The sequence below is a fragment of the Neurospora tetraspora genome (assembly GCF_033439725.1).
Source record: "Neurospora tetraspora strain CBS 560.94 chromosome Unknown B0H65scaffold_6, whole genome shotgun sequence".
NCBI lineage: Eukaryota > Fungi > Ascomycota > Sordariomycetes > Sordariales > Sordariaceae > Neurospora > Neurospora tetraspora.
The window spans coordinates 279,097-290,532 of NW_026944388.1; the positions used below are offsets into that span (position 1 = coordinate 279,097).

Genomic DNA, 11,436 nt, shown 5'->3' on the forward strand with positions numbered 1-11,436 from the left:
ATCCTCCACCAAGCTCGGGTGGAAATTGTTCTTTTTGACGCTTTCTTTTTCCTTGGTTTTTTTTTCCCTTCCCTCTTTTTGGCTTCGGCTTGAAGGTTGAGGTCCTCTTTTGATCATTTGTTTGTCAAAAAAAAAATTTCTTTCCTCGTTGTGCTGGCTTCGGAGGTCGTCGTGACAGACACATGGCACAGATCAGATTTTCTAAGCCATATTGAGACCTCCAAATGCTCAGTAGCATTGTTTGACTCCCTTGGTAAAAATGGTGCAATAATATGCCCCTAGTCGGACTGCTAAGTACAAGTTGATAAACCGACCACTATTGATGTGTGTTGAATCATTCCCGCTGCGTCGATATCGAAGACTCGAACTCAAAGACGTTCTCCATTGTGAACCCTGACGTGATGCGATAAAGATGCCGAAATCATCACTTTCCCGACGGAGGAATCACCTAACACCACCCCATCTCCCCCTGGAAGCAGCCGACTTATTTAGCGCCAACCTCCTCCCAATATTCCCAAAGCACACACAGCTGCAAAACAACACACTGAGCATCCAAATGCCCGTCTCAATAACGGCCGCGTTTCCGCTGCTCGTCCCTCCCAGACCGCCCATCCTCGCCGCTACGCCCCTAGGCAACCCGGATGTAGTCCCATTAAGCACCCCCATCGCAGGTTGCCCATTCGTCAAGATATGATCGTGGTACGCACCCATTCCCCCGGCCACCGGCGCAGGCATCATATCGGGGTTACCCAACCCCATCAGAATGGCGGACCCGGTAACGCCCACGGCGGCACTGAGGAGGAAGCCCGGTTTGGACCGGTCGATCAGGTACCACAGAAACGGGTTCGCGAGCGCGAGGGTCATAGAGACCTGCATCGTCGAGGCCCAAGGCAGACGGCGGATGGCAAAGACGATGCCGACGAAGGCGCCGATGCTGCGGACGACGAGAGGCCAGTCGGCTTCGGGTGGGGAGGTGACGCCTCCCCCCGTGCTGGACTCTGTTTCAGTAGGGATGGTGGTGATTGATGCCTTTCTTGGGGAAGACCTTAATGACGATGAAGGAGGTTGTTGCAACAAAGCAGCAGCGGCCTCCGCAGCTGCCGCAGCTCGTCGCCTTTCCTTCTCTTTCTTGGTTATCCTCCTCTTCCCAAACGTTTCCTCCCACACCTGATCGAACCAGGGAAGTAACCTGCCCAACACCACGCCGGCCGCTCCCCAGAAGGTGAGGTACCGCCAGCCGTAGCCGCCCGTGACGCTGTCTCCGTTAGGCAAGCGAGTGACGAGCACGCCGTAGCCCATGCCCAGGGCGAAGAGGAGGATCGTCCGGAGCAAAGACCAGAGCAGGCTCATTACTGGGTTGTTGTTCCCGCTGTTGATGTCTGATGATGATGATTCGCCTCTGAAGGTGGGGATGGTGGATGTTATGGAGGAAACTCGTCGTTGTCTTTTGGGTCTGAGGGTGATGGTCTCTTGGTAGGTCTCGTCATCCTCGTCGTCGTCATCCCTGGCGTCTCCGGCAATGCCTAGTACGTTGGCTGCATCATCGGTTTCGTCCTCGGTTTCCTCTTTCAGTTGCTCGCCGAAGTAGAATCCATTGCGTAGGTTCGAAGCTGAGCGACCTACTCCGGGGGTGGTGACGGCCGTTCCGGGCTCATCGGAGAAGATGCCGAAGAGAGTAGAAGAAGTCAGGTTCCGGAATGAGGTGGCTCTGCTGATGTTGGAGGAGTCAAGACCGCTAGTGACGGCCCCGCTGCCGGCGGGAGAGGCGCTGGTGTTGAAGGGTGATCGAGGGTCCAGGAGGAAGCGGAGGTCGGCGGCTGTGATGCGTGGTTGGGGAGATGTGTTGGAGTCTCTGCCGGGAGCTGGGGAAGGAGACTCGTCCTTACGAGAGATCATTGGTGGTGATGCTAGGTTGAAGGGTCGTCGAGGGATTGGGCGGAAGATTTTGGGTCCATCTTGGGTCCCGCCGTTGGAGTTTTGGTCCATCTTTGTAAGATCCGCCCCTGGTGGCTTGCTTGCCGTGCCGTCTCGTGCCACGTTCGTGCTGGGCTGATGAAAGACAAAGGCGTTTTAAACCTTATTGAAGCTTATTGAAACTCAAAAAGGGTTTGAAACTGGAGCATATGAAAGCTCGTGGGTATTAGGGATGCTGTATAGATATACCCAGCTTGCTGTTTCTCCTCCCACTGGGTGCGAGACGCAGAGGTCGGCCGACTGGCCTCTATATTGTTTCAGAACGGAGAGGGCCGTAAGCAAGATGAATCAAGGGCGAGCGCGTTGATGTCCAAAAAGGGTGCCCAACTCGTTGAATCCAAAGCGCCTCGAAGAATCGGGAAACGGCTGAGCTGATGGTTGTGGTGGTACAGAGAATCTATAGGTCAGTCTTCGGATGCAAATTGATGGATCTTCAGACCGGAAAGGTGAGTGAGTGAGGAGAAGCTTGAACAACACCCCGCTCCAATGCTTATAGCTTTTTGGATGTGAAGAATGAACAACTCGAAAGCTGACGTGAGTGCGGGAGAAAAGAAAAAAAAAACCCTTCTTGTTTATAAGGAAATTAAGGATTAAAAGGAGTTAGATCCGTTTAGATCGAGTTAAGCACGGGGAAGGGAGACGAGAGAGGAAATAAGAGGGGAACATGGGTCAGGGATATAGCATGTATTCCGTCCGTATTCCAAGGGGACCAAGGTTGTCAAGGGATGGTCTGACTTTGCGTTCCCCGTCTGATTCATCTGGGTACCCAACCACGTAACATCCCCGGATTTTGTGGCAGTCTGGAAGTCGTGATATAAGTCAATGATCACCACCAACAATACCCGTTGTTTTTGCCAATGTAGTGTATGGGGCAAAACTAGGTACGAGATGCATCCGAGATGCACCAGATGCACCAGACGCACCCCGTGATGGCCATCATTGGTGCACTGGGGTACGCTGCAGTTACAGTGCAGATACATCCACGCGGATTCACAGCCGAAGAAGCGGAGACAGGCAGCACCATCCAGTGAGCTTCGAGATAATTCAGAAGGGAAGTGCGCTCGTGCCTCTCTTCAGCTTTCCACACTTTCCACTTTGCACTTGCACTTTCCCAATCCCCATCATCGTCGGTCACCGCACCCGAATCCAATGATGCAAATGACTGTCAATTGCCCTGGAAATAGCATTGTCGCTACTGCAAGTTGCAAACGCCAAGTATACCTAGGCCACTTGCCAAGTGGGAACTGCCGCTGTTGCCCTAGGTCACTCCTGATCCAAATTCCTGCCCGTGGCTTCCATAAAATTGTCCGAGACACTTGCCGTTCCAGGGACCATAAACGAGAGACAAGTCGACCAACCTCGAACCTTCTTCCCAGAGAAAAACAAACGTTGCAAGGGAGTTCTGGACTCAAAGATCCGCGCATCTGAATGGTTGAGGCTTCTTTAGGAGCGGGGTTCATCTCCCGTAGTTGCCTGCCCTGGACGCGGGACGATCAGTTCGACTTGCCGTTGATTGACGCTCAGTTCGCCTCTTTTTAACGGCATGTGACGCCGTACCAAAATACCAGAGCAACGAATATTATCCATTTTTCATTGCGCAATATGTGTGCACAAATGAAGTAGAAAAACTGATCACCAAGGATGAAAGAACCAAATAAATGTATTTAACATTCTAGTCTGTTTACATCTTCAATCCGAGCCCAATATCCCGTCTTCCCTCTGACCTCACCTCACTGTGACCTGACAGTCTCATTGGGAATATTCTGTACAGCCCCACACCCCGTTGATCCCGTCAAGATCAATCAATCACTCCACCCACCACGCAACCGCGCATCTGCAACCTCTTTCTCCAGTTCAACCACTCAAACCACTCAGCCCTGATTTTTACCGCTGACCGTCTCGATCACATGTCAGCAAAACAGTCAATCGTACGCAATCCCGCTTCCACCTCCCAGATTTCTTGACAGGTAGGTAGTGCGTACACGTAGAACAAACAGGGCAACCAAACAAAGCAACAAGCGTCACAAAAGCGAAGTCGACAGACAATAAAATAAACAGGGTTCCTAAGACAACGAGGTAAATGAACCAAACGAGGATTCCAAAACAGACGATTTCCTCTGCCCGGTCTCATGACTTTGACTTTTACCCCACGCTTTTGAGCAACTGAACCGTAGGGACCCATAAACGAACATGCTCAGCCCTCTTTCTTCCCCCTGCTGGAAACTCGAGAACTACTAACCTCAATCTGTCAAGCGTGTGCGTTTTTACACACCAGGTTGGTTTTAGCTGCTGCATAGGTTTGTTATTGGATACCGTTTGGTACCTCTACCTAGCATTGATGTCAAAAACAGGTTTTCGATGGTGTCCCTCTCTCTGGTGGTAGAGGATCCGACTTGCTGAAAATTGAATACATATCGTCAGACATCGTCACAAAGTCCACAACAAAGTCGGATTGGACCCCTGACTAGCATGGACTACATAGTCAGATCTGCGAGAGTCGCTTTTAGGGCGGACTTGAGACAACACATTCGGCTGTCAATGGTGCATGATGTACATAGCTGTCCTGTAGGTTCGACGTGAGTTTTCTTTCGACATGGAAATAACGCCGCCATGACCCAGGGTAGGTTGAGCTCTATCAACCAGGACCGGTTATACATCAGTTGAACACTGTGAACTCAAGGCGTAGTTGGGGAGTTGGTATCGGTGTTGGTGATCCGTAACTAAGGGAGTGAGTTCGATGGGAGTGATCATGGTCGAAAATCAGCATAGCTGTCTGTGACTTCCAAGTGGTACACAGCACGCTGACCTGTATAGTCCTCATATTAAGAGTGAAACTCAATTTGGTTGTGGACGGTGCGTGACTGACTGAACAATGGAGGGGGAGAGATTAGAGAGGAGTTTTTCTGGTCTTTTCAAGTCTGACCTGGTTTCGTTGGGTTGTAGACAGGTTGAAGTCCTACTGTGAACTGCTTACCGTGGCTTGTCAGAGACATAATAACAAGACGTCACATGTATCATTCATAACGACCAGACTAGTTAAAACGTGGTATTTGTTTGTAAACCCATGTACAAGAATAGAAATTTTGTTAATGAGTTGCGAAGCCAAAAACACAGATTCAAGAGAACCCTTCATCTCGTCACAGTTATCGCTACTTCGCTGCCCATAGTCTCTCCACGGCCGACATAATGATGGGTAAATAAAGATCAAAGCATCACCATTCCCCGTCGTCAACGGACCGCAGCAGAGACCCCCGAAAAAACCACGGCGAGAACAACGAAGACGAAGATGACGGAACGTACAAAACGGAATAGAAAACCATGAAAAACTCGCGTCGAACCCAATGTCTACAAAAGGCAGTTCCCAAAAGACGGCCCAAATCCACCTCCGCCCGATGAGCAGCACCGCATGGACAGAACAAGACTGACAGACAAAGCCTTCGAGAAAAGAAACGGCCAAATTTCATCCATCATGGAGACAGCGTAAACGACACACACAGAGAGCGAGTATTAAAAGTTGAAGTAGTAGTAAATTGATGTTCGGAATTAGAAAAAGAAGAATAAATCGCAGAGAAGTTGATCATCGGAGAACCAGAATCATTGCCCAACCTGATTTCCGTGAAACGCCCCTGAAAAGAAGACAAATCAACCCTTTGTCGCCAGCTGTGTAGCCATGCGTGTGTGTGTTCTGTTAAAGAAAAAGCAGAGGAAAGCCGGTACGCAAAAGAACTTTCAGCCATCCTTTTTCCGTCATACCTTCATTCACATCCTTTGCCATTTTCCCACAATCCGAAACTTTCTCATCATAAAATCCTCATTCATGATCTGAACCTCAAACGTGATTCCATCTTCCATGCTGCTGGTGTTTTGTGTCCGCCTCTTGGGAAGGAAACTGAGTCTATGGTATGGGGAAGGTAATGGTAATTTCTTTTTCTCTGATGTATGTAGGAGAAAAAGAAGAGGTATCACTGAGATATGGAGGAAAAAAAAGTTAAAGTAATAAAGCAGAACTTTTGGAATGAATCCCCGACCCGCGCAAATGCATAATTTGGAGAAACCCGCCCGGTCTATGCTCACAGAGACAATTCCGGATGCTCATGATGCGACACACCGTTGAAATTGTTTTGGGTAAGAGAGAAAAAAGAAAACCGTCTGCCTTATTCGTCCTTCTTCTCGTCATTATTCGTTGTATCGGGCGTCACCTTGGACAATGCCGGAGAGGCAGAGGCCGAAGGGGGGGAGCCGGGGTGGTCTCCAGCATCAGCAAGGAGGCTGTGGATTGCGTTAGTTTGTAGGTTCAACATGTAGAGGGACACAGATATCATACCTGAAAGCATTTGCGTGGGAAACCGAATCGTTGCCGCGCATGGAAGCGGTGCGGGACGAGCCGCCAGAGTCATCACCACCGCGGCCAAAAGCACCGCCAGGGCCACCGACCTGACGACGACCACTGTTGCTCCTAGAGTTGAACATGGACGTAGGGGGGCCGAAAGACATGCCCTGGCTACCGGAGCGGCTAGTGTTGCCCTTCAAACGCCTGAGATCACCAAGCTCGACCTGGTTGTTGGTCATGCTCTGGTTGTAAGGGAGGCCCCTGGCATCTCCGCGACCGGAAGCAGCACGGCCTCCAAGGCCACGCTGGCCGGTGCGAGCATTCTCAACCGCCTTTGCGGCGGCAGCAGCCTCAGCCTGTGAATATTAGTTAGTCTCATCATACCATATTAGCAAGTGAATTTGTTGTATCTTACCTCAGCGCGGACCTCCTCCAACGTCTTAGGACCCTTGTTGGCCTCCTTGGAGACCCAGCGGGCCCTGCGAAGGTCGACAATGTCCATAAGCATGAACCTCAGACGGCTTGGGAGGTCGGGAAGGTCCATAATCTGCTGGATGCGGCCGAAGTAGACCTCCATCAAGGGCCTGCCCTTCTCGGTGCTGTCGAGGTTGCCACCGACCGTCCTCAAGAGCTTGGTGAGAGACTCAATCTCGGCCTCATCGGGAATACCCGTAAACTCAAGCAGCTTGCGGACACACTCGTGCATGATACGTTCCGTAAGCATGCCAAGCTTGAAAAGTTCACCAATGAACTGGACAAGACCAAGACCACGACGCTTGGCGGCGGCGGCGATATAGTACTCATCGGACATGAGAACGGCCTCGGAGGCCTTCTTGTCGCCCTCCTCACCCTCCTTGGGCTTCGGAAGGTCCACCTTCCAACCACGCTCGAACTCCTCCTGACACCTGTTAAGGAGGTACTTGCGGAAGAGGGCGCCGCCACTGACGACGTTACCCTGCTTGTCCATAATGTTCTCGTCGCGGATCTCGGGGCTCATGGTCTCGAGCATGCGCTTGCAGAACTTGGCATACATGGAAGCCCAGTGGGCTTCGTCCGTAGCCTTCTCGAAGGTGAGCTGAATGACCTGGCGCAGGGTGCGACCATCCTGCTCGTTCTTCGACTGGTGAGCGATCTCAAGGATCTGGTCAGAGATCTTGTCAAACTTCTCAGGAGTCATCTTGTTCAGGGCAGCCTTGACCTTGCGCTGAACGGTCTCAGGATCCAAGTGGCCGGGGGTAGGCGCCTCCGCCTTCTTAGCTCCTATGCTCATAGGCTTCCAGCCAGTTGCGGACACAGTAATAGGCTTGAGCTCCATGCCGGCAGTGAGCGGCATGTTCTTGGCGGCCTGAGCCTCGTTCTTGGAGTAACCTTCGCGCGGCTTGCGACGGCTGTTCTGACGGGGAGAATCAGGGGTAGCAGTCGACGAAGGAGTGCGGCTGAGGTTGCCAGGGAATGTGCCCTGGCGGCCAAAAGCCATAGTGCCCATAGCGCCAGGTCTGCCAAGAGAGCCCATACCACCAGCCTGTTGCGACATAGCGAAACGCTCCGCCGAAGTGGTTCCAGGGGGCAGGGCAGGCTTGCCAGAGAACTGGCCCATGGCAGGGAAGCCGCCGCCAGAAGCACCGCCACGGCCTCTCTGGGATCCAGCGCCAGGGGTACGAGCGGAGGCCGAGCGACCACCGTCAGAATCTCCGATAAGAGACTTAACCTGCTGGTGGAATTCAGGAGACGGCTGCTCCGTGAACACATTCTGGAACTGGAGAAGGAAGTTGGCGTCATACTTGAACATCTTGCCCTTCTTAGAAACAGCCTGGTTGAGGGCCGGGTTGGGGGAAGCGATGCCGGCAGGGTAGATATCATACTGCACGCCAGGAAGAAGGCGGGCGGACCGCAGAGACTGAAGAGCAGCACTGGGCTGGGGCGCCTCAACGGACTTGGTGTTGAGGGGAGCAAGGTTGAGAGCAGCAGGCTTGTTCTTGCCGAGGGCCTTGGTGGCAGCATCGGCCTCCTTCTTGTCATCGGCCTCCTTGGTGAGAAGGTCGGCGACAGACTCGCCCTGGCCGGAGTCCCTCTCCTTACGCTTGCGCTCGCGCTCTTCCTCGATTCTCTCCATCTCACGTTCCTGCTCGCGGAGCTTGCGGTCGTTCTCGGCAGCGTTGGCCAAGCGCTCAGCCTCAGCCTTCTTCTTAGCCTCCTCGGCCTCAGCGGCCTTCTTCTTGGAGATCTCCGCCTGCTCCTTCTCACGGCGAGCATCTCTCTCCTCGAGTTCGTTGAAGTAAGCGTCCATTTGCTCATCGCTGAGCTTGCTGTGATCGATATTGTTGAGCTCCTTGTCAGTCAGCTTGGCGAAGTCGAGGTTGTTGTAGTCAATTTCAGACTCCTCCTTAGCCTCAGGCTTCTTGGCAGCAGCAGCCGCGGCATCGGCATCAGCCTTAGCCTTAGCCTCAGCCTCAGCCTCCTCCTTGGCCTTGGCTTCTTCAGCCGCCTTCTTCTCGGCAGCAACGCGCTCCTCCTCCTTGGCCTTCTCTTCGGCAGCGGCCTTCTCTGCGGCAGCCTTCTCGGCAGCGGCCTTCTCTGCGGCCTCCTTCTCGGCAGCCTCCTTGTCGGCAGCTTCCTTTTCAGCAGCGGCCTTGTCAGCAGCCTCCTTTTCAGCAGCGGCCTTGTCGGCAGCAGCCTTCTCTGCGGCAGCCTTCGCGGCCTCTTCCTCGTTAGCCTTGTTGTCAACGGGAGCTTCGGTCTTGGCCTTCTGAACCGCATTCTTGAACTCGTCGCGGAGCTGCTCGGCAGTCTTGCCAGTTGTGCTTTCGGTACGACCGTGGGAGGGGGCAGTAGGCTTAGCGGGAGGGGGTGTGGGTGTCGAGGCAACAACAGGCGGTGTCTTGGACTGCTGCTGAATGCTGGGTGCCGGGGAGGCAGGGCCCTTTATCGCAGAAAGGTCGAGGGGGTTGCCGTTGGGATCCTTGATAGTGATGCCTGCGGACTTCTTGGGTCTAGCAAAGTTAGAGGAAACAATGGCGGGGGCAGCTTGAGCAGGACGCTGCGTCGGGGTGCTCTGCGCAACGACGGGCGCCTGGACTTGGCCAGTGCTCGACGCCGGGCGATCAGAAACCTGTGAAGCGTTACGGGACATCGGTTGGGCAACAGGCTGTCCTTGAGGCACGAAGGTAGGAGGGAAGGCGGGCTGGAAATGGGGCACAGGCTGGCCCATATAAGGCATGGGCTGGCTGTAGGGGTTAAACACGGGACCACGATAGTCCATAGGGGCAGGATATCCGGGCACCTGTTTTTGTTTTGTTAGCAGATTTTCGAATTGGCCTCCCTCGGGCGACAGGTCAATGCCGAGCGATGGCGGAGAAAACATAGGAACAGAGCGAAGGGGTACAAAGTCGTAGCGAGCTGGCGGAGCATTTGAGTATTCCGGCAGAGGCGGACCACCGTTGACTTCTTGGTATCCATCTGCCTTGGAAGCCCAACGCTTGCTCTGACGTCGAGGCTTCTGAGTTGAATCATCGCTCGTACTTGACTTTTGCTGCGAAGAGTTAGGGTGCCTAGGATGGATACTGTCTGAATCCCGGCGTGTCCCTTTGTTCTTCTTGTTGACAGGCTTGAAAGAGGAATAATCGTTGCTAAAGGAAGGGGGCTTTACTTGTTGCTGGTACATGTTCATGCCGGGGTAGAAGGGCGGCTGAGTAGGTGCCAGGCTGGCAGAGGCCATGGTAGGGGTGCCGTGAGTAGGCACAGCGTGAGCCGGAGCCGGGCTCGAACGGTGGGGCTGAGGAGAGTTGGGATACTGCTGCATGCCTCCGCGGCCTTGGAAGTTGTTCATGCCACCACGACCAGCGTTGTGCTGGGGACCGTTGTAGGACCTGGTTGGAGGGAAGCCCATGTTGGGGTTGTTGTATGAGTTGTTGTAGCCGCCGCGACCACGACCCTGACCCTGATAGCCACCACGATGGCTAGCCATGTGGCCAACTGTCTCACCGTGGGCAGAGGCTTGCGAGTCCCGTCGTGTGTGGACCGGGCCGTTGCTGTGAGATACGGAGTGTTGCTTCATGTGGCGCTGAAAGAGGGCTTGGTCAGCAAGTGTGTTCTGAAAGATATGCTTGGGGAGATCTTACATCGTTGTCACCAGGGAAGCTACCGAACGTCATGGGAGCAGAGATGTTGGAGGGAGCCCGCTGGCCACCGCTCTGCTGAGGCACCTGAGGAATAGGCGAGGGCGAGGCGGCGGGAGAGGGGACTCTGGCGTTGCTGCCAGGAATCGGGATGGGGACGGAGCCAGCAGCGTGAGGAGTGCTGTGGGTGATGGCAGGCGACTCGTCGAAGCCGAACTGGATGGCCTTGGCGCCGCCGACGGGACCGCCGTTGGCGTTGATGCTGGGAGGAGCGGCGTTGATGGTGACGGAGCTCTTCCTAGAGTGGTCAGCAGAGGCTCCGTTGAGGCCCGAGCTGCCTCTGGCGATGGGCACGGCGGGGGTGATGTTGGGCCGGCCGTTCACCGGGGCAGCTTGAGGCTTGCCATTCTGGGCAGAGGAACCAACCACGACGGGGGGCTGAGAACCCGTCGCAATCAGCGGCGTGCTTGTCGGCTTCTTCGCACCGGCTGCGGAAGCATACGACGTTGCTGCAGGAGCGGACGTAGATTGAGCCGGGTTTTGGTTCTGTTGACTCGCAGAGGAAGTCATAAGGGTCTCGGGTGACTCGAAAGCCGGTTTCTTTGTGGATGGTTGGGTGCGCGGTTGAGGAGGGGAGAGGGTCGAGGATGTTGTGGTGTTCCCGGGGTGGGAATGTCGAATATCAAACTCGACAGAAGGTCGCCGCGCAGTGGGGACAAAGTCACAAAGACTGGGATTCAATTTCGACGCGCAAAAAGAGCGGCGGCCGAAAGAGAGAGAGTGCCTGTTGGAAAACCGCGGGTGGGTTTTGGCGGATTGGATTAGGCGGTTGTGAAAACCGAAAGAGACCGATACCGATGCGCGTTGCACTGACGGTAAAAGTCGAAAAAGACTGGAATGGAGTCTCTAGTTGAGAGAGTGAAGGCGGTGGTGGGTGGGTGGAGGATTTCCTCTTGGTGGGTGGGTTGGACCTGGCCAAGTGGGTTCGTCGCAAAAAAACGAAGCGGCCGGCGAAAA

General features: G+C 54.1%; 2 protein-coding genes across 2 annotated transcripts; both read right to left on the reverse strand.

Moving 5' to 3' along the window:
- Positions 1-107: 107 nt before the first annotated feature.
- On the reverse strand, positions 108-2,290 carry B0H65DRAFT_248440 (insulin-induced protein-domain-containing protein). The gene has a single exon (XM_062822430.1). It carries the CDS (start codon positions 1,984-1,986, stop codon positions 445-447), a length of 1,542 nt encoding a protein of 513 aa, XP_062679017.1. The 5' UTR covers positions 1,987-2,290; the 3' UTR covers positions 108-444.
- Positions 2,291-6,128: 3,838 nt separating this feature from the next.
- B0H65DRAFT_430874 (uncharacterized protein) lies at positions 6,129-10,989 on the reverse strand (the record flags this gene model as incomplete). The annotated part of the gene is made up of 4 exons (XM_062824908.1): positions 6,129-6,243; positions 6,299-6,660; positions 6,720-10,364; positions 10,423-10,989. 4 exons carry the CDS (start codon positions 10,987-10,989, stop codon positions 6,129-6,131), a joined length of 4,689 nt encoding a protein of 1,562 aa, XP_062679018.1.
- Between the last annotated feature and the right edge of the window lie 447 nt (positions 10,990-11,436).

Excerpts from the sequence above, each read along its gene's own strand:
- B0H65DRAFT_248440 (XM_062822430.1), bottom strand. The coding sequence starts at position 1,986 with ATGGACCAAAACTCCAACGGCGGGACCCAAGATGGACCCAAAATCTTC.